Here is a 23,904-nt window from a genome sequence, read left to right as displayed (position 1 = left end):
AGTCATTGACACACTCCAAGGAGGGTAAGCCACAAAAGGTCATTGCTAAAGAAGCTGGCTGTTCAGAGTGCTGTATCCAAGCATATTAATAGAAAGTTGAAAGTGGAAGGAAAAAGTGTGGTAGGAAAAAATGCACAAGCAACCCTTGATAACTGCAGCCTTGATAGGATTTTTAAGAAAAGGCCATTCAAAAATTTGGGGAGATTCTCAAGGCGTGGACTGCTGCTGGAGTCAGTGCTTCAAGAGCCACCCCACACAGACGTATCCAGGACATGGGCTACAACTGTCGCATTCCTTGTGTCAAGCTACTCATGACAAATAGAAACCGCCAGAAGTGTCTTACCTGGGCCAAGGAGAAAACAAACTGGACTGTTGCTCAGTGGAGTCTGGAGGAAGAGTGGAGAGGACACAATCCAAGCTGCTGGAGGTCTAGTGTGAAGTTTCCACAAACAGTGATGGTTTGTGGAGTCATGTCATCTGCTGGTGTAGGTCTACTGTGTTTTATCAAGACCAAAGTCTGCGCAGCCGTCTACCAGGAAATTTAGAGCACTTCATGCTTACCTCTGCCGACAAGCTTTTTGGAGATGGAAATTTCATTTTCCAGCAGGACTTGGCACCTTTCCCCTCTGCTAAAAGTACCAATTCCTGGTTAATAACCACAGTATCACTGTGCTTGATTGGCCAGCAAACGCGCCTGACCTAAACCCCATAGAGAATCTGAGGTATTGTCAAGAGGAAGACACCAGACCCAACAATGCAGACGAGCTGAAAGCTACTATCAAAGCAACTTGGGCTTCCAAGCCCCAACATTTCTGAGATTAAAATAATTTTTTCAGTTGGTCTTATATAATATTCTAATTTTCTGAGATAATGACATTTTGGGTGTTCCTTGTCTGTAAGCCATAATCAGCAACATTACCAGAAATAAACACTTGAAATAGATCACTCTGTGTGTAATGACTTTATATAATGTGTTTCCCTTCTTGTATTGAATTACTGAAATTAAGTTTTTGATCATATTCTAACTTCTTGAGATGCACTTATATATATGAGAACATCTGCTAAAACTCTGTAAGATTGCATTTACGATTTTATATGGTAAAATATTAACTGACAAGTGTAATTACACCTTAAATGTTGTGTGAACAGGCAAATACACCGTGAAGAAGTCTCGCAGAACTGACGTGGAAGACTTAACTCCCAACCCCAAAAAGCTTCTACAGATTGGAGGGGAGTTGCGTAAACTGAACAAGGTGATCAGTGACCTGACGCCTGTATCTGAGCTTCCCGTAACTGCCAGGCCCCGCTCTCGAAAGGAAAAAAACAAACTGGCTTCCAGGTAACTTACCTGTAATTAGGTACCAACGGACTAATATGTTACTGTAATGGTAAAAAGGCATAAGAAATCAGCAGTAAAGGCAATAGAAATGCTAAAGCTCAATTTTTTAGCGTAAAAACAACATCTGTGGTCCTTACCAGATGTAAGAAACCCAATTATGTTAACGCAGGGGGAGTTTCAATGTTCATACTACTAGTTTACCAAAAAACATTATTTTACCGCTTATAGCTGCATTTATATACTCTGCAAGATGGAAGAGTTATAGAATTATGGATTTCACTGGATCAATAAGCATGATATGCAAATGATGTAAAATTAAAATAGGAGTTTAGAAACCTCCTTAATTTAGGTATTGAGTATGATCTCCACATTTGGGAAACTGGCGAACGTTTTGCTCATTTGTGTGATGATTTGCAGCATTTACATTGCATGATTATTGGGAAACGATTGTTTCTAGGAATGCTGATTCCCAATACACCTGCAGTGTAAGTGCACCTTTACTTATGAACTCTCATGTATCTGTTCCCCTGTGTGCCAATATACTCACCGTATAGAGCATTCTTTTCTGACCTTACGTCACCTGAATTCATTTCTGATAAGGCTATGGAAACTTTGATAAATTTTGCTTATTCTTCAATTTCAGAGCCTGCCGGCTAAAGAAAAAGGCACAATACGAAGCTAATAAAGTAAAGTTGTGGGGCCTGAATACAGAATATGGTAAGTTCCTAATGACAGTGTATGACATTCTGAATGACCGCTCTGCTGTTGTCTGTAACGTTATGTACTATAGATCATATATATGTTTAATATATACAATTTTACAGATAATTTGCTGTTTGTGATCAATTCAATCAAGCAAGAGATCATGACTCGTATGCAGATTCCATGGGAGGAATGGTCAGCAAGTATGGAACAAAAACTGGATAATCTTATCAAGGATACACTAGGTATGTGACTGTTTTTTACATTTCAGACAACAGTTAAAGGGAATCTGACAGCAGGTTTTTACTACCTCATCTGAGAGCCACATGATGTAGGCAAAGAGATTCTGAATCCAATGGTGTATCACTTAGATTACTAGCTGTAGCCGCTTTTAGCTTTAGTCGTGTAGCTGAGGGGAGCGGTCCCTGCCCACACCAGGCTCTCTATAGAAATAGAACATTGACAGAGAGGTGTCAATCACAGGAGGGGGCATGACATGGTGAGTTGATCTCTATGTGCAATCACGGACCACAGAGAACGGAGCCCGGATTACACATAGACAACCCACGTGTGCAGTGAATCACGGAACACGGAGGGACATGTGCGGGTTTTACAAGTCCGTGAAGAACGTCTGTTTTTCACGGAAGTGTGAAACGGGCCTAAACATATTTAGAGATCAGTTTTCATTAGTTGTCGATTGCATGTTTTTATACTGGCATACACAATTGCGCATCACTAGACAGTCTGAACATTCACAATGATTTCCACTTGATAAACTATGGCTAATCGACTTCCTATATTGTCTATCCATGCAATATCTATTCGTTTCACATAATACATAACCAAGTGTGTCCCTCAGTGCCTAATTAATATGGGGTAGATGGTCCACATTTATGAACAGTGTTATAATGTCCTTGTCAACAACTGTTAGGTTTACAGTCAAATAACTGCTTCTAATCTTAGAATTGAATGTCTAAAAATCGCTTTTTGCTTCTCCTTTCAGGTTCATCAGTAGCAGGCCAGACATCGGAGTTTGTAAATCAAGTTTTGGAAAAAACTTCCGAGGGGGATCCCACTGGTGGCCTAGTGGGGCTCCGTATACCCACTTCTAAGGTGTGACGCCTTCCCTTCACAGCCAGTGCTCAGGCGTCATTATCTCGTGTCTTCTCCCAAGTCTGCACTAAAATCTTCAATTTTGCATGTATAGCCTTTCATAATCTGTTATGGTTCTATTTAGCAGGTTTGTTGGGTGGAATAAGCAAACTGACATGCTGACAAGTGCGAATACCCATTGCATGGAACTCTGTGTTATCACAATGTCCGGTCGTTAGTGGCTACTTGTTCATAGAGTACTATTGGCAGCAATTCTATCATTGCCATAGAGTTTATATGTTCAATTTAAATGTGCAAAAAATAGGCAACATATAATGTATTTGTAGTGTTTGTCTTAGAGTCAGAAACCATTTTTATTTTTTTTTTGTTTTTAGATTCACATAGTTTTTAGCTAATGCCAAAATTAGCTGGAATAAGCTTCAGACGTAAGTGATAACAAGCCACTACCTGAAATGGGAGGTAAAGACATGATTCCTGCTCCGAATGCAGCACTTGCACAGGTTCACTGCAATAAATGAGGCGGTAGCAGTGCAAATGTCAAAAAGTGGCTTTCTATAAAACATGTACTTGTGGATAAAACAACCTTGCGATAGCTGACAGTCTGTCGCAAGCGGGACTTTGATCTTAAAGACTTATCTTTGTGCCTTGTAATTTGCGGAGTGAAAAAGACTCTTCTACAGCTTAAAGCCGTTAAGGATTTTTTGTATGCTTTAAAACATTATAAGATATTTTAAACCTTGTAGTGTAGTGGCCTAAGATGCATAGTTTGGTGCATATTTATCGGGTTAAGCTTCAATGTTTAAAAATTGAAATCCTTGTGACTTCCTCTTTATTTTTTTTTTTCCGAATGTACATAGGAACATGTTAAAAAATGTAGATATGTGCCACAGAGTCTGTGAATTATAATAGATATATAAAAAGGTAAAAAAAAAACAACAAAAAAATGAAAAAAAAAAAAAAATAGAAAAAAAAAAAGGTGGCTCTTGAACTATAAGCCGCACTTTTTTTCCTTGTTTGTTCTTTTTCTTCTTTTTGGTACTTTTACTTGGAAAAGAGAGAAACAAAAATTGCACATTACTTTTGATTTTCTTTTTTTTCTTTTTTTTTGTTTTGTACCAAAGAAAAACACATTGAGGTGGCAGACTGCCAGTCAAAGTAAAGATTTGCACAGCTTATAAAATACTGTAATGAATGTAAAAATATAAAAAAAAATATATAAATATATATATAATACTGAGGTCAGCGGAATTCTGGGATAGCTAGGGAATTTAACAAACTGTGAATTTTTTTTATTTTTTTTTTTTGTAGTGGTCCAATTTTAAGAGTATCAGTATATACATTTGGAGGGTGCATTCACAGTCTTGTGTCTACATTCAAGAGACAGATTTTCCCATTGTAGATAGACTAGTTATTGTGTTTTTTGTTTTTATTTGTTTTATTTTTCAGATTTTTGGAGGATAAGTGGAGCTGCTACATTTCATTAATCTAGTTCTAATATTTCCCATCCTAGCAAGGTGGTATGAAACTGGTAGGCCCATCGGCATTGTAAAACAAGATAAATATATATATCTATATAAATATATCTATTTTTGCTATTGTTAACATGCACCTAAATCTTCAGACCGAAGGGTGGAAGAGAGACAGAAATTTAAATATTGTAATATTTGCCAATATTTTTTTTTCTTAATGTTCTTGATCAGTCAGAGCATGATCTGATATGAGAGATATATAAAAAGGTTTATGATGTTAAAATATTTAAAGAAAAAAAAATAGATTTTATATTTTTGTATTAGTACTGCAGGAATTGCTTCTTTGGATGTTAGGGACTTGAATTTATTTCATGTTTTTTGAGTATGTTTTTGTTTTATCCTGCATGTAGTATTTCTGCAGATGCATGGAGTGTAGTAATACTCCTTTCCTGGTAAAGAAAGTATGGCAGGGGTGCGGCTCTATAAAAAAAAAAAAAAAAAACCTTTACAGCCGGTGAGTTTAAGTGGATGTCTGTTCTGGCTCAGCCCCGATCAGTTGGTCGTTGGTCTTTAAAATAAAACCGTGCTCCAGTTTCCATTTCCGACGTCTATCTATAGCCTTGTTACATTCGGCTCCGATTTATTCATACAAATTCTTGAAGTATATGCCATAAAAATTCAGTGATGAATGTTGTAGATTATGCTCTTTTTTTAATTTATATGATGTCCTATGGTACTGTGGTAGTTGTAATGCCAAAAATGAGATGGCTTCCTAAGATGTGCCTTATATATTTTGTAAATTTGGGGGTTGATTTTTGTCTGTGGTCTTAATAAAGTCTTAACTAACAATCCTGTGCGATACGGAAACATTCATCACATGTTCCTTAAATTTTAGCTACCTAGAGAATACCAGGTATGTAGAATGCAGGCATTGGGTATGATGTGGCGGCACTAGCGTCAATACAGTATGTTAAGATTCAGTATTCGGGTACATTGTTGGTTGTAGCTTTATCCTTAGTTTGTGCACAGTTAAGGCCGCTTTACACACAATGATATCGCTAGCGATCTCGTTAGCGATGTGACACGCCCAGATCATTGTTAGATTTGCCGAGATCGCTCATAGGTCGTTTTGTAGCGGTCACACTTACACATCTCACAAACGACGCTACATCGTTCAGCGATATATTGTTTGACCAAGGCAGTCGTGTGGATGTTGTTCGTTGTTAGCAGGGTGTCACCCGTAGCAATATGTCTGCTGCGTTCCAAACGACGAACAATATTTTGAAACTGAATGAAGTGTCAACGATCAACGATTTTCACCCTATTTGCGGTCGTTCGGAGTCGCACGTAGGTGTCACACGCAACGACGTCGCTAACTATGACGGAAGTGCGTCACGAAAACCGTGACCCTCGACGACATATTGTCAGATAAATCGTAGCGTGTAAAGCGGCCTTTAGTCATCATTTGTGAAGCTCAACATTAGCCTTATAGCAAACTATATGTTGGGTCAAGTGAAGCTGCATGTCACTGATATAGGTAAACTTCATACAGGTAATCCTTATGATTTGGGTCTTGTTTTATGCAGTAATATTTTTGGACTGTTAGGTTCTTCTTAGGATATGTGTGCACGTTGCGAAATTTCATGTGTTTACGCTGCGCATTGCACTGCAGCGTAAACGCATGCATCCTGCGTCCCCAGCACAATCTATGAAGATTGTGCATAATCCATCCGCACGTTGCATTTGAGAGCGCAGCGCTATGGATGCAGCTCCCACTCTATGGGAGAGGCAGCATCCAGAGCGCATGAAATCGATATTTATTCTGCAGACACATTGCATCCATTACGCAGTGTTTCTGCAACGATTTGGAGCGCACATGCCCTGCCAAATCGCTGCAGAATAGTTGTCAAGGCAGTATGCAACGTGCACACATAGCCCTACACCGCGTCCTGGGAAACATGATATATTTGTAGTTGAAGCCTATCACTAAAAAAAAATATTTAAAATGACCAAGGCCTGCTGACACATACCACATAAAGGGAACCGGTCACCAGGTTTTTCCCCTATGACCTGCGGCCACTACCAGCTCTTAGACAGCATTCTAGAATACTGTATGTAGGAGCCCAGGCTGCACTGTATAACGTAAAAAACATCTTTATTATACTCTCTTAGGGGGCTGTCCGGTCCGATGGGCGTCACTGCTCTCTGGTCCAGCGTCTCCTCTCTGTGGCAATCTCCGTCCTCCTTCTACCTATACCGGTGTGGATGACCTGTCCTATCTCATCCACACAGGCCGACGTTGTGGTCCTGCACAGATGCTCTTTGATCTGCCCTGCTGAGGGCAGATCAAAGTACTGTAATGCGCAGGCACGAGGAAAGGTTAAATACCGCCCGCACATGCGCACTACAATACTTTGATCTGGCCTCAGCAGGGCAGATCAAAGTGCACCTGCGCAGGACTGCAATGCCGGCCTGTGTGGTTGAGGTAGGACATGTCATCCACAGTGGGCTGGGTAGAAGGAGGACAGAGATCGCAGCAGAGAGGTGGCACCGGACCGGAGAACACAAACATCCATTTGACCGGACCGCTCCTAGGTGAGTATTTTAAGGCTATGTGCGCACGTTGCGTATTTCCATGCGTTTCCACAGCGCTTTGCACTGCAGTGTAAACGCATGCATTCTGTGTCCCCAGCAAAGTCTATGACTTGTGCAAAAACAATTGCTGCAATTTGTTGCCGAATCGCTGCGTTCAAAAAGGCAACATGTCACTTATTTTGTGCGCTTTGAATGCGTTTCACACTCTGTCTATGGCAGAGCAAGCATCCAGAGCACATGAATTCTGCATCAATTCAGCAGTCACAATACATGCGGTTTTAAACGCACATGCACTGCCAAATCGCTGCAGAATTTTCAGCAGTGACACTACACAACGTGCGCACATAGCCTAAAAGTGTGTTTTGGTTTTTTTTACATTATATAGAGCAGCCTGGGCTCTTGCATACAGTATTCTAGAATGCGGTATATAAGGGCTCACTGGTGGTGGCCGCAGCTTATAGGGGTCAAATCTGGTGACCGGTTCCCTTTTAAAGATGAACTGTGGTTATAATTTTTATTTCATGGGTCAATAGTACTCAAGAACATAAGCAACTTTATGAGATATCTTGTTGGCGCAATTGCTTCATTCTCCTCCAGGAATGACCATTCACTTTAAAAATTCTCAATTCACAGGTAAAGTCTGTATTCATTAAAGACAAATTTTGCCATTACTGAGCTAGGAGATGGCAGTTGCATTGATTTAGATTCTATGGAGAGGGAATGGATGAGTCTGTGGCAGAGCTTTTCCCTCCACCTATCCCCTCTCTTCTACATACTCCTATTCTGTAACGTACAAATTTGTCTTCACTGAATACAGATTTTACCCGGGAGTTGAGAACTTTGAAAATTCAGTCCTTCAGAGTGGAATAAAACATATTTAGCAGCTAAAATGTTAGTAGTCCTGATTGCCTGGTCTAACGTTTTGCCTTATTGGAAAGCATACATGACTAAGACCTTTCAGACAAGGTCCAGTGGAGGGTAGCACAGCTGAGTTTAGCTGTGTCACATTACAAACACTTATATCAGCTCTCCCAGCACTGTCCTTTTCCAGAAAAGGGTATTAAAACCGTGTATATAACAGTCTCAAAATGAAAACTATGTAAAAAAAAAAAAAAGCCTTTTAACTAGTTCATGCTTTGCATGCTTAGGGCAGAATTCATACAATATTGACATTCATTTTTAAAAGGCAGAGCAATTCAGAATGATTTTCTTTTGTAATGTTTTAGATACAGGTGAGAAACACCAGTGATTTCACGGAATCAATGGTCCTTCTAGAACCATTATACTTAAAGGGATATTGCCAACTCCAAGAGCCTCTCCTAATCTGAAGCTGGTATAATAATAATATTGGCAAATACCTCCAATTATAAAAGTTGTATAGTTCTTCTGATTAGCTATGCCTCTTACCTCATGTGCGGGGCTTTGCAGCTTAGGTATCCATGGTTATGCCTGTTCATATAGTGACACTTTTAGTTTGCTACATGTGGTTGTAACTATGGATACCTAAGCTACTGTAATGCATTGCACATGAGGTATTCGACATAGCTAATAAAGAGAGCTATACTGCACTTCTAATTGGAGGTAATTGCTAATATTACTGTTACACCTGCTACATATGGCGTAGGACCTTGGAGCTGGGAATACACCTTTAATAAAACAAAAATGGACATTCACATTGGTGGCCATAGATTAATTTCAGTATGGAAATTAATGGTAGTTCGACACCAGAGGGTTCACAAAGATGATAATTTTGCATGTTTGTCTTTGTGTACCAGTGGCGATGGGAGGATACACTGAGGTTCTACACAATTATGACTGGGACCTTAATCAAGTGCCATATTATGTTTAGTACAACAGTGATGGCATTAACATCGCCTAACATATTGCTACCAACACCTAATGCACCTTTTTAAGTATTTCTTTATGAAGCCTGTTATTTCGGAGGTCTACTGTGCAACACATGTCCAAACTCATACCCTTCTGAATGCACCATGCTTGCTAGATGCAGGAGTAAAGGTTGTCGGTAGTAAGATGGTATAGCGAGAGCTGGTCAGACACAGTTGTTTTCATGATTTGGTGACTAAAGACATTGCACTTTCACATTGTACAAATGATTGTTTCACAAGATCCGAATACCAGATACTTTGTGACACAATTTTCTAGAACATTATCAATGCAAACAATCATGTTCCATTGCAGGCAGTGGGCATTGAAACTATCTCCTCTACATATGAGCAAAAGTGGTAAGACAAGTAAATGATTCCATTATTTAGGGTGAAGGAGCAACACCGCATGCGATAGGTTCATTAAGGGCAAAATACCTTACCTAAGGTCAGAACAGGATAGATCGGGAGATGCTGAGGCTAGGAATGTATAGGAGCCGATTCATTGTTAAGACCATAGTCATTACATTTTTGCAACTTTTGGATTGTCACAGCAGTTTTAAGAAGCGTTAACAAATTAGGCAGAGCCTGAATTGTAAGTGGCGTCGTTTCTTTGGCCAAAAATGTTAATCCAGTCCCTGGCTAGCATAATGTTTCTGGCAAGGCACGCTGATATTCCTGCACGCCCTTCGTTAAGACTGGCATATGAAAGGCTAGTGAATCGGGACCATATTATGTTCTGTTAGGCTACTTTCACACTTGCGTTGAACGGCATCTGTTGCTATCCGCCGCCTTGAGGAATTGCGGTAACCGTTGCAGGAAACCGTTTGATTCCTCATAAACTTCTATTAGCTACGGATGGCCTTGCGTTGCATCCGTCAGCCGACACTGCATTGCATCCGCCTGGCGGATAGAACGCTGCATTTAGCGTTTTTCTGCACTTGGCGGAGTGTAAAAAAAAGCAACCTGCAGGATTCCATCGGCGTCCGTTGTTTTTATAATTGACGCCTATGGTGGCGGATTCCGTTAGAATCCGTCATTTGGCGGATTCCGTTAACGCAACCGTCTTCACACAACTGCACATGCCCAGATGTGTAAAGTCAAGAAAAAAACTAACGGATTGCGTTATTTTGTACGATCCGTTGTGCCACTATATGCAACGCAATGCAACGGATGCCGTTCAACGCGAGTGTGAAAGTAGCCTTACTCATACACTGGCCGTGGAAGCAGGACTTGCATCCTTATACAACATTTAACCACTTTTTACATTAAAATGCTACATCAAAGTTAAATAATTGTAGATCTCTCCTCTATCCTGTTCTGCTAACTAGGATGGTATGAGTAACCTCACAAAGCCAATGTAAGCATCATATGTTATGACTGCACCGGCTGCCTCTTCAGTAGCCAGTGGCTACCTGAATCATAGACCTGCGAGCATCCACAGTGCCTCTTCTGATTAGAAGGCTAAGTGTAACCTCATATATGCTTGGCAGCATGCCAGGCCTAATAATCGGAGGAGCCATAATAATATCTTCACTTTGTAGTTTGGGAGAATCCTTTAAATTCACTGTTCATGCCCGTAACTTCAGAACAAACCTTAGTTTTCAATTTTAATAGAGAGGTAAAGGAACATGTTAAGATTCTCCCTCTAAGTGAGGTGAAATTCTCTCTCTCCATTTGGGTTCAATAGAGATATTGACTTTATCCTGTTTAAAATAGGCCGATTTAACATGGCTCAACTTCAGGAAATGAGTTTCTTTGCTTCTCCTAGACTCGGCATTGCCGAATACTGACGGTCCCATCCAATTTTCAGCTCTCCCCTTGAACTATTCCACGTTACAATAGATGTGTGCCTCTTGGCGCACAAACTGAAGAAGTCTTTTCTGGTAGCTGCTACATTAATGCCCAACTATGTTTTGGGAGGTGCTCCTATTCTTTTTGCACTTTGTTGTCCGATAGGAGGCCAGATCCTTCCTCATGACATTTCTATTTTTACCTTATTGGTAATTCTTTTTGGAAGTTGGTGGAAATTTTGGAGTGCCTTATAACCAACTGGTGTTGCTTCCTGATTTGCTTCCTCAATACCTTCTTTTGAGGAGTAGAAAAAAAAGGTTTCCTTGGGTAAATACAGATTTTTTTTTTTTTTTTTGCTTATATGTTCTCTCTGATATACTTCGCTTTTGTCACAGTTGTGTTCTGCAGGCTTTTTTTCAGATCCTTCTGGACACAGGGGGCATATAGAATGACATCCATCAGCTGATGTTAGCGCAGCGCACAATTATAATGCCAAAACCCTTTACCGAGAGGGTGTTTTAATGTACTGTATATTTCAGCCCTTTACTGCTGTAACAACATCCCAAGCCATTTCAATAGTAAACTCTAACTTCGGCAAACACATCACCACTTCCACAGATCCTGTACTTTTTGGCTTTTGCATCTGCCAACTGCTTTATGACAAACACAGGGCTATGTAAGAAAACACTCCAACCATCTGACACCTTGCTACCTACGCTTGGGTCCACACCAATAAACCTGCTCTGATGTCCTTAAAAGCACAAATGACTCAGGAAACATGCTAATATAATTTACTATTTAGCGGCTCTTCTTACTAAGTATGGTATTCGGCACGTATTTCATGTCTTGAGAAACTTAAGATGTTTTGTATTCTGGATTGCTGTTGGACAGGAATGTGTACTCCATTGGTTTTCTCTTTTGACGGGCCATCAATATTGGTTGGTATAGTTTACTAATGACGTAGTGTGGATATGACTTGCTGTGCTTTACTTTTTGTGGTTGCCTTTTGAAGATTTTTTGACTATTCATGCTTTCTATAGAAAGGATTGGGCTGAATTTACATCCATGTTGTCATTTCTTGTTTTCTGATTCCCCAAAAGAGAAAAAAAACCAAAATTATGGAGTCACAGATCTGTCTGACAGACCCCATTAGAATTTGATTGGGTTTCAGATCTCAGTAATACTATGTACTGTGCTTAGTATGTGTGGCCTTCAGGGTATAAATTACTTTCTAACTCGTGCTCTGTGGATTAGTGTAAGCTGTGGGAAATATATAGCAGAAATTAAAAGAAAAATATTTCTGGTTGGCTCTTCTTTCTACAAAATTAAAACCCTAGTGCAATGTTGAGGAGACAGTTATACCATTAGACCATTTACATCTTTTGGTAGTATTTCCACATTTCTGTTCTGTTATAGGAGCAGAGATAGGAAAAGAACGGTAGTGCCAGACATTATCGGCACCCAACGGGCTCTGTTGACTGCATAATAGGGTCAGTTTGCTTTCCAGATTGTTGTCCGGCATTTTACCGTAACACACAGTGCAGTATGCTACACTAATTGTCCTCCTAATTGATCCTCAAACACTGATGTGAATGAAGCATAAGCTGGCTACTAAACAGATGCCTTCTCAATCTTACATCTGTAAGGCCTCTACTAAGATGTCCAATTTATTAGAATTTAGCACTTTATAGCTAGGGCTACACATTGACTTTTTTTGGCGGCCATAAACTGTTCAGTTTGTCGCCACACACCCACTATTTAGGGTTTGCAACACCCATCAGGCATGTCTCAGTTGAGTAGCAGTAGCTCCCGATTGTAACCTGTAACCAAAAAGTCTAGTAGGCTTGTTTGCTTCGGTCTTTCTGCAGACTAATGATGGCCTCTGCAGTGTGACCGCAACCACAATCATTACATGCAATATTGTATTGCCACATTACGATATTCATGTTGCTCAACCAAATTGTCTGAGTAGCCCTAGCCTTAATCTTTGTGCAAAATTGGTCTGTATTGCACTTGTGTGAAGCTAAAAATGCATTAATTACGCAGTTGAGTGCATTGGTTTTATTCTGTAGTAGTAGTTTAAACTGGGCCCTGCTTTTCTGCTACTGGACAAAGAAGGGCAATAATTTGCCCATATAACAGAAGGGTTTACTTTTTGGCCAAACCCTTGCATCCCTATCACTTCTTATCTCCTCCTTAATCTTCATCATCCTCCCGTTTTCGGTAGTTACCGGATACATATTGCGTTGCTTCTCCTGCCTCTAGGTGGCCATGCAGTGTTATTGCCAGCTTGTTTAGAGCGCGGGTTTTATGATACTTTCTGTTTAGGTTGGTCTAAGTGACACTTTATTTTATAAGTATTTGTGTATATCAATTAAGCACTTTGTTTCAAAGGAAATAGATTTCTTTTACATAAATCTATATGTTCAGATATAGTTTCCTGCCATTTGCTGCTAACTCTGGACTGCTCTGTACACTGCAGCAATACTTGACATAAGAAAAATGTCGCTGGCAGTTGAGATACAGAGGGACGTTAAGCCTCAGGTTAGGTTGAAATCACACGGTTGTCTATGTGACTGTCATCTGGGACATGGTCAGACAGTCCTGAATTTTGATATTACTACTTTACAGGTCCTGAATGTTTCGAAATTAACCTTTTTAAGTGTGTGTCTTGCATGAAAAATATTTTAAGATTAATGTGCAATCTTTGATGTTAAGGAGTAGGTTGCATGGTAGATTTCTTAAAACATATGTTTCCCTTTCAACTTTATTTTACAGTTTATATTGACATGTAATGTACGAACAACTTTGAGTAACTTGAGTAAATCTATTGCACTTTTTAGGCAAACTCTGCACATAGTGAAAATAACTGTAACATACTACGTATAGAGATTGAGGGTCATGTACTGAGACTGGTCTACCAGTTTTTGGTAGCAGGGTATGGGCGTGTTTTGCTTTTCACACAGCATAACCCACCCTGGAAGAGAACATATAGTAAAATCAGCCACCTACCGGAAGACCATGTCAACTTTTCCTGACCGATGAGTGTTTAAGAAATGCTGAGAGATACTAGCTCTGTACTACAATCCAGACTATACCTTTTTAGTACAACATATGAAATGCAGTATATTTATCAAGTTACTCAATCTTTCGTAGAATAGGGGGTTATTTCATCCCCGATCTCCATAAACGGGCCTTGGGAAGTCACAGATTGGGAAACGGTTGAGTATCCTGGGCTATGTGATGTCTGTAGGTCTCCATAAGTACTATGGGAGTTACGGAAATGACATAACGCAATCTACTTTGCTGTTTATGGAGACCTGACCTCCTGTTCTGCCTCAAAGAGACAGATATTAGTCATTGCCATTACTGGGGATGTTTAGAGATGAATAGTTTGATTTGTGCTGCCATGGTATGGTTGCCTGTCATCCTCTGACAGGCAGTCTTCAGTTGTGCACCTGGCATCCTTAGCCCAGCATCCTTTGGTGTTTGTTGGTTTTAAAGGATTTGGCCACTTTCTCTTGCTGATGCAGCTTTCCTTACCAATTGACCAGCATTTCTGCCCATAAAATGGCATCCTGTGATCACCAGCCTCCTCCAATAGTAAAATAGCTTTCCCAATTGAGGTGTTTTACAAGTGGAGAAAGCTGATAAACTGGTCTGGTCACATGCTCCTCCACCCAGCAGGCATTTTATGGACTAATGCTGGTCAGTTTGTTAGAACCCATGCCACCCATCATTTCCTATGTATGTCTTGTCGTGGGAAACATGGCGATTATAGGCCTCGCGCAACGTCATGACATGGCAGAAACCTAGAAAGTGCCAGAGGCACCGAAAATACCATGGGTAAGAGTAAAGACCATCAGCCATACACAAAGGACCGGACTGGACGCCTGACCAGGGCAGCTCAAATTTAACTTCTTATCTCTAAGAATATTCCTTGAATTCTGAATATACTATACTGTCAAGTGGTGTTCAAAGGTGAGCATAAGCTTTAAGAGGAGGTACAATAAGGGACTTTTTATGATCTTTTCCATAAACCGCCTATATGAAACCTTTTGAAAGCGCTTCTAGGTATTAAATACAAGATGTTGGAATGGTCCGATCATACAGAAAGTTCTTACAAAGCAACCCCGACATCCTTATCTCAGGCCGATCTACTAAAAGATAATAAAACAATTGTTGTAACCCAGGACCAATATGACCATAAATCCATAGAAGTAGGAGACTGTCTGAGCCTGGCCCAGTCCACCAGGAGCCACCGTGCACCCTCCACATAATGACGCAGTTTCAAAGGAAAGCTGTGCGGCTTTACACATTAACCAGGAGACTCTGTGGTATTTAAAACAGTCTAGATATGGTTGTACTTTCATGCCAGTAATATTCTGCTTCCTCTATTGTCATAAAACATATATCCATATATTCTATTGTCAATCTTCTAGTGTACTTAATGCTGTCATGAAGAAAATGTATGTAAAACATCTATATATGTGTGTTGATTTCTGCATTTTGTGTCCTTGGGGACAGCCAGATTCCAGCTACATCAGGTGGTGGTCTAGCTGTGGGTTCAGCTTGGATTTGAGAATCCTATATAACCCACCTCTGTGTGTTGTTAACATGTAAAAACTCAATGTTTCATTTTGCACAACATGCACACGTCACGCAAGGTGGAGATATTCACCAGAAGAAACCTTACTGGATTTTATACCTGGGGATGTTATCTCTGGGGTTTTAGATCTGGTTAAACTTGATTAGGTTAGTTGTGGGTCTAGAATGTCCCTGTATGGGAGAGATCCTGAATTGTAAAAGCTTGTCACTTTAGAGGCGACCACCGTGTCTTTTATGTTCTGGTACTTGCCCATGTTTTGGTCATTTATTACGGTGGTCTCTCACTATTTTCCAAATTGTGCTATGAATGCCTAATTCTAAAGCCAACAACCAAATGAGGTTATTGGGCACAAACTCTATTCCAGTATTACTGTCTCTTCCTTACCTATTTATTGACTGTCTGCTGCAGTAGACCCAACCGGGCTCGAAGCTTTGAATGGTCATGTAGAGCACTTAGTAATTTTTTTCTTTGGATGGTCACGTATAGCACTTATTGAGGAGACCTACGTCTTGTTTGTTAACCCTTGCCTGTCGTGCGTGTGATGTGACTTTTATAACTGTGCCTTACTTGTACATTCAGAATAGAAGTGGGGCTTGTCCTAGGCCCTTGTTGACTTGGACCATTGAAGATAAAAAACTTTTACAATCTGTGTGTGTGTTATGGACTAAAAAAAAGAAAAAGAAAAAAAAAAAACTACATTTGAGTGCCTCTTTCCTGTCATGGGCAATGCTTGCAAAAAATCTCAGCGATCACATGATAAATACATTAACGTTGTATGCCAGGTTCCATTTAATGTCATTAGTTAGTGCTATGGGCATGTGCATTTATATTCAGTTTCCTTCCTTTTCCATTGCTAATAAATACGGAGTTTTTTCATGTAAGGCTGCATACTGAGTGGTTAGCTAAAGTTACAAAATGCTGGAGACTGCAGTATCACTCATGTATTTTACAGCAGAGCCCACTTCTTGCAGTTTTTTGTTTTTTTAGTTATCCATCAATAATCATTAATTTTACAATAATAAAACAATTGTGAAATATTGTATTATGATTAGTTTAATAATCTCACTAGTGGTGAGCGAGGACTACCATATACTTAGTATGCAAAACGAGTAGTTGGATGCTTGGATGAGCGCAACTCGAGTACAGAGTATAATGGAAGTCAATAGGGAAATATAGCATTTTTCCAGAAGACTTCCAGAAAAAATGCTTAAGTTCCCTATTGACTTCCATTATACTTGAGTTATGCCCATCCGGGCATCTAACTGCTCGTTAAAAGTACCAAGCATGGTAGTGCTTGCTCATCCCTAACTTTCACTATTTGAAAGAAAATCTAGTGCTAAGCCTTGGAGTTGGTATTTAATTGATTTGCAGGACTTGTTTCATCACCCATGTGAGTAATCTGTGATCACTTGATGGGAGCTCTTCTTTCGTCTAGCCAGCATGGCATGAAATCACAGGTGCGTCACTCTGCAAAAAAACGCCACTCCAGGCTAGCTGATCAAAAGAAGAACCGCAAGTCACGGGAGGTAGGAGGCTGTTCTAAGGGCTCCCATCCAGTGACCTCAGAGTACTGACATGGCTGATAGGCCTAGATCCTGTGAATCCATTCTTCCAAACTACTAAACCTGCAGGATTGTGGAGAAATCTTATTCCATGCTGCTTGTCCTAGAGGTTTCCTTGGGAGGAGCTCCATGTATGCCTGCTACATTCTCTAATTGGGCGATTCTGCTAGTATCATCATTATGGGCAATTTCCCATAATACCATTTCTTTTCATTAAGATTAAATGCCTGTGTTTGAGATTGTTTGTTTGTTTGTTTGTTTGTTTGTTTGTTTGTTTGTTTGTTTGTTTGTTTGTTTTAAAAAAGGATAACCTCATCCAAAAAGATCTAACGTTATCAGTAGTCATACATGTGATAGTACTTGCGTGTAGTTCCTACATCGCTTGTCTCAGTGCCTCTCAGTTTAAGGTGTACTTTTATTTACTGCTTTTGTTATTTCCCCAACTATAATTTTACATTCAAAAGTCACTCGAAAGTATCATTTTCCTGGCCTGGATATACTCTGGAAGCTCTGCTTGATGCTGCTACAAGTCTTTACTCCACATTCGTAGGTCTTCATATTATTTTTGCACGAGATTTAGCAGATGGCACTTTAGTATGTTATATTGCTGATTCATTCTAGTGGGCATGACCCATAAATTAACTGCAGACTCTTTGTACTTGCTGTACTGGCAATTAACAGGCTGCTAAATGGTGTCTATAATTGTAAGCCGTGTTCCGCTTCGTCTACAGAAAGAAAAATCGCCTTCCAGAGAGGGTCATTACTTGATCCTATGGAAAAAGGCATCCGTTAGTTGTTGCACTTGGCCTTTGCACATTTTTCTTTGCTTGATATATAGCAGCCTTCCATTCCATATTAGATAATATATGATTGACTTGCTCTGTGTTGTTTTAATGTACAGACGTCCTTATTGTACCACTCACTGTAGGACTTTACCCCATGGACTCTAAACACACAGGAGGAGGATGTGTAGCTGGAACCGAATCTGGAGTTTGTAATACAAAAGTTAAGATACTGTAAAAAAATAAAAATTATATATTGGTATTTAAGTTTATTTTTTCAGTCTGTTATCTTCTGTTTGCCTTTTATTTAATAAAGCTGTTTGTCTCTTCACAGACAAGATGTGTATGTGCTTTATTATTTCTAGCCACTCCTATTGTCTAGACAAATCTGCTTTTGATTAAAGATTTGCTTGCAAAACAAACCCTTGTGACCTTGCTCAACCAAAAAAGATCTACTAGGGGAGAAGTACATAAACCACAACACAGTGTTCAGAGTAAGGCCAGGGTTCAAAAGAGGTCGGGTTAAAAAACGGACCAGTCGCATCTGAACATTGTGGACGTGATAGGCTCCAGTTGTTTGCGTTACAGACGGCTGCTGGAGCTACCTTATACATGAATTAGCCTGGTCGGTAAAATATACCAAACTCGTGCAGGCTGAGGTTTTGTGATCTGATGAAAATTGGCAAACTGTCTATAGTAGTTGACGAATAAAGGCTTATCAGAATGAGCCCGAAATATGAGCCGCCTACACCACTCTCTAAACTAGAGAATTACAGAGTCCGAATGTCTATACGGGAAATAAAATGGGAACTTTTAGTATATTTATGTAAATGAATCAAAAATGGGGATTGAATTAAAATTCTGGATTTATAATATATAAGATTTGGTGACCTATCTTTAAAGGGGTTGTCTGGTCTAAATCCCCAAGTTTGCAGTCAGTGTCGCTCTATGAATCCTCACATTGTGCACACTGACACCGGTGAATGTTCACAGCGCACAGTCGGGAACAGTGGACATGAGGCCACAAGTATGCGATATGCAGAATCCTGCCACATTTCAACTAGATAGGCACGGCCTTGCTCAACATACTTTCTTTGAGCAAGGCCATGCACATATGGTCGGATTCTTGCCTGGAGTACGCATATCACATTCTCGGCCATGTGACTGCTGTTCCCGGCTCTGACACTGAAGAATCCTCATAGCGCATGGGATAATTCAGATGGGTGTCCAACTTGCAGTACTTATACTGATCAACTGATCGAAGAAGCTGTCGCACACCAGAACTGGCATAGCTTTAAATGTTTTGAAGCCTTGAATGGTACTCTCTCTTCTAACACTCACGCGATTGGAGGAGAGAGACACTACCATTTATCACCACCACTCAATCTAGAAGAGCTGTGCCATTTCCAGTATGCTAAAACCCATTTAGTCTGCTAATTAGTGGGCTTACCAGGAGTCTGGCTCCCACAGATTTAATATTGATGATGACCTATTGTAATGATTGGTCACCAGAGTTTTGGACAACTCCATAACACCTTCAGCATAGATTATCAATCAACTATTGGATTTTATATGCAAAGCAGAAATAAAGGAACCACACCAAACACTGCAATTTGCCCATTCAGTGCAGTGGAGCCTTAGCAGACAAGTGCGGATCCCACATGGCGGTGGTGCTGCCCTCAAAGAGATCCAAACTTTCATTCAATGTCCATAAACATAAGAAATGAGCGGTAACTCACCAATGCGTTGAGAAACTTCTTTGTTTCAGATCATAATTTTCGTTGTGGCTGTGCAAGGAGGAACGGGCATGGAACGGACAACTGCGCTATGTAGCACGTGAACTGGTCCTTACTGAGCCTTATGTATATAAACTATTGGATTTTCAGAGTATGGGGTTAATTTGTAACTGTTATACAGGTCATTGACATCATTAACAATTACACTAATTGGAGCGCCTAGTATCCTACTACAGATTGACTGTCCATATTTGCTTTCTATATTGAGGCAACTTTGCAAATAGTCATTTCTTACTAAATACAGCTCCTATAGAGAAATGTCTCAATGGTTAGACTATAAACCCCATGTAGTCCCATCCTTCAATCATATACCTGTCCGCTCGTAGCTTCTTGCTCACACATCCAATGCATTCTAGCATCATAGACTGAACTGTCTTTTGCCATTAAATATGATTGTCACATGAACATGGAAAGGGCAACCAAGTAGAGAGCAATATAGTGCCAATTTATTCACATTTCATAAATGCCCTGTATGTGATCATTGCTAATTGGTATTTAGTATAAAACGAAGACTTTCATCATATTTCTAAAAATGGAGTCCTTCTGAAAAATACAGACCTATTGGATGGATTCACAAAGGTAAAAATTCGGCTGTAAATTTAGTGTAAAAGATTTTCTATATTTACCTGTATCCAGCGCTGCTTCGTCGGCTCTGCTGTCTCCTGCTTCCGACCCTTGCTAATTATGGTCATTGAATATTCACTGCACCTCAGACCTGGAAGCAGGAGCATCGCTGGTGACAGGTGAGTATCCAGCAAGCAGTGTGTGCGCAGTGACTCCAGGAGGTCATCGGAGTTCCCAATAAACTCTGGTGAACCCGTGAAAGCCCCGTCCTGACACCCGCTGTAGCGCAGGTGTCATCAGGAGGTCATCAGAGTTCATTGGGACCTCCAATGACCTCCTGGATTCACTGCACACACACACACTGCTTGCTGGATACTCGCCTGTCACCGGCGATGCACCTGCTTCCAGGTCCAAGGTGCAGTGAATATTCAATGACCATAATTAGTGGGGGTCAGAAGCAGGAGACAGCAGAGCCAAAGACAGCAGCGCTGGAAACAGGTGAATATAGAAAACCTTTTTATTTCAAAGATATGTGTTTTCTCCGGGCCGTGTCACACTGATGTCACACGTATGACCATACCCATGCGTGTGGCTTGTACCTGATTAAACACGGATGTCTGAAACTGGCCTTGGAGCAAGAATGAGACTCTCCTAAAGATGTATTAAGTTTTCTTCTCCAGCATATGAAACACTGGAGCTGCCAGCAGGTCATCAACTGCCTGAGACTGATCGTAGTGGTGGTGGAAAAAGATGAAGCCGCTGGAAGGCGAGTATAATACAAGTGTATAGAACTTACATTTAAAGCACCACTCCAGTGGTGCAGTAAATAAAAAAAAAAAGATGAAATGGGGCTTTAAATACTCAGCTGGCTTACTGAAAGTGCACTATAGGGAGGAAATAAAGATAATTTTTGCCTGCAGCTGCTTGATTCTAGTCTTCGGTTCTGCAAAAGAGGATATAAAGGCACTATACAGTGAGCGCAGCTGTAATCACTCACTGGCAAAGGTAGTTTTGAGAAAGGCCAGCAGGGGTCAGTGTAGATGCTACAACTCTCAGAGCAAAGCTTCAGAAGGCACAGATAATGTGGAACATTATAGAAAAGCACATGGCCCATCAAGGGACATTCTAGTAATGTCTACTCTGGGTCACTACTGGAGGCTTCCTTGCAATATGTAATCCGAGAAGCCTAACAAGCAGGCTAGCAGAGGTTAACTCTTGCTAGGCTGTCTATAAATGAGCACACAGATGGTTGACACTCAAGTGTGCCTGTGTAGCTCACACACGAGAGAAACCATCAGGTGGAGTGTCAGATTCTGCAATGTGAACAACGTTTGATGACGCTAATGCAGTTAGAATGTTTTGTGTAAAATTCAGTGTGACAGTATATAGAATGATGTAGTGGTATATAGTGTTTTAATAAGCGAGTTCTGCTCAGCAACAGACGGCAGGGGCAGAAGTAGTTTAGTGTTGGGACTAGCCCACTCTGGGAGCCGTCAAGGGGAAGGAAAAGTGATGGTTCATTCCGGAAGAGTGTAGTGACGACCTAGTGAGCGAAAGTGAGGGACAGGTAGTTCGTCAGTTGTGAAGGTTGCATAGAGTGAGTGATTTGTGGCAAAGAAGGAAAGAATATGGAAGGCAAGATAGCATGAAACTCAAGTAAGAACAGAGACACAGGATGTGACCAGCATTGAGACTAAAGACCATTCCTCGATTGGAGTGACACCAGACAACAGGACCCGGAGGATGGAACCCTAGCAGCCAGGCACCTTAACTGTCAAGGTATCGGGTAGATCCTAATTAGTGGTGAACGTAGTCAACTGACCAAATGGTTTCCCTGCTAAACATCCAAGAGTGCAAAGCTTTACTCTGGTCATTATGGGTCCCCTAAGAACACTGGACATGGGACTTCAGAAAAGGAGAGTGACCATGACGGTGTGTGTTGTAACGCTGGGCTGGGTTGTGCTGGGATTCACAGGACCATTTAGATCTGCAGGAACCCAGGTGGAAGTTGAACTGTGTCTGTTAATGTTGTGCAAAACTGTAACGTGCTGGAAGATATCTGGAAGGTAAAGTTGTGACAGAGAATGTACTGTACAGTTAAGAGTTGTGGTTTAAAGTGAATGGTTGGTATCCTTGTGAGTGTAAGTTGTCATCCCGTCCTGGCCAGCCATCACCAGTGGAGTATGAGCCTACATGGGTTCACAGCTTGCACAGCCGAAGGCCACACACCCAGCCAGAACCAGGTATTTCATGTAGCGTCCGGAGTCAATCCCTTGCCCGCGAGTACTGCCTCGCAACACCCCACACTTTGCGTAGTCGGCAAGATGAAGCCTTGCCATCAAAAGTTCCGAGTGTTGTGGGAACAGGCACAGGCTATGTTCAAGATGGCAACTGCTGTGAGGTCGAAGATGGCACTGAACATTGGCTCTAACATGGTGGACAGTGGCACAGCTCCAAAAGCGAACTATGCCTATTGTGGAAATTGTAGAAGTGGAAGGGCATGAAAGTCTGGCCAACCCATTGGCATAGGTGTGGTGCCCCTGTGGCTCCAGTCGCCACAGAGTATTGCACCTCAATTAAGGTGCGCTATTCGCCTCGGGGGGGGGGGGGTAATCACCGGTGTTCCACATTCACACTTTACATACAGCTTAGGAGCCTTCTCACTGGGAAGCTGTATTAGGATAAGCAGGGGGGTTGGCCATCACAAAGCGTGGGACTTCCCGGTCACTAGGACAACCACCTGGGGAGCGAGATCCACTTGGGGTAGAAGTAGGAGCAACCATACACAATCACCAGTCACTCTTCCTGGGACATCAGTTCTGGAGACACGACACCACCATCTTCTCTTCATCTTTTTCTTTCACGGGGCCTAGGCTTGGAGCGGAACGCTCAGCCCGGTTTCCTCACTGCTGGAGGGGCAACTCTTACAAAGAACATTTTCCAAACACCGCTGACTTCTTCCAACTTGTTCGAGGTCGACGAGGCCCATCACAGCGGTGACCAGTGCTACTGCGGCAGCGACCGGGTTACTTTAAAGAACTGTGAGTAAAGACTCCTGGAACCGCAGCAGCCGACTCGGACTCTTATTACCGGCACTGACGCCCTGTGCCTCGGTGCCTGCGGCCACCACCACTACCACTACTCCCCTCATCATCCTCCCCGGGGCCTGCTCCACCTGTGGGAAGCGATACCATCCTCACTGCTATTACCATCTGCCCCGGAGGACAGTGACAACAGCGGCGGCTAATCCCTGGCCGCGTACCACAGCTGGCATCACGACAAACATCATCCATCCCAACCTCCTATCACCCCCCTTTTTTTGTGGACACCTTGGGGCACGGAACCGGGCAGACCACCCGTGATATCCTTGTACTTGACATCACCCGGCCCGGTGATGAGTAAGGTTAACCCCCTGCCCCCTGGGTACCATAACTTGGCGTCACAAACAGGATAACGTGCCCGGGCAAAACCCGAGTACGGTGCGCCTTATTAGACTGTGTTAAAACTGGATATATTGAAAGGACAGACGCCATTAGTCATTCCGAGCGGGAAAAGAAGGGGCGTGTCTTCGTGGGCGGTACCCGCAAAGAATGCAAAAGAGAGCCTCACAGCCAGCAACTAGCAGGACACCCTGTGCCTGCAAGGACATGTTCACTGAGGAGAATTGCATACCTGAGTGACTTCAGAGATAGACTG

General features: G+C 41.5%; 1 protein-coding gene across 1 annotated transcript in view; it reads left to right on the top strand.

The window, feature by feature from the left end:
• The window catches only part of CREBRF (CREB3 regulatory factor), a 38,290-nt gene extending 31,413 nt beyond the window's left edge, over positions 1–6,877 (top strand). The window contains exons 6-10 of the mRNA XM_075344616.1: positions 1,150–1,339; positions 1,983–2,056; positions 2,164–2,286; positions 3,045–3,154; positions 3,529–6,877. Of these exons, the coding sequence (XP_075200731.1) occupies positions 1,150–1,339; positions 1,983–2,056; positions 2,164–2,286; positions 3,045–3,154; positions 3,529–3,549 (518 nt within the window). The 3' untranslated portion in view covers positions 3,550–6,877. The remainder of the gene's footprint in view (positions 1–1,149; positions 1,340–1,982; positions 2,057–2,163; positions 2,287–3,044; positions 3,155–3,528) is intronic.
• Positions 6,878–23,904: the final 17,027 nt, after the last annotated feature.

Source organism: Anomaloglossus baeobatrachus, chromosome 4 (genome assembly GCF_048569485.1).
Source record: "Anomaloglossus baeobatrachus isolate aAnoBae1 chromosome 4, aAnoBae1.hap1, whole genome shotgun sequence".
Lineage (NCBI taxonomy): Eukaryota > Metazoa > Chordata > Amphibia > Anura > Aromobatidae > Anomaloglossus > Anomaloglossus baeobatrachus.
Note: the sequence above shows the minus strand (reverse complement) of the source record. Positions and strands in the feature narration are given on the sequence as shown.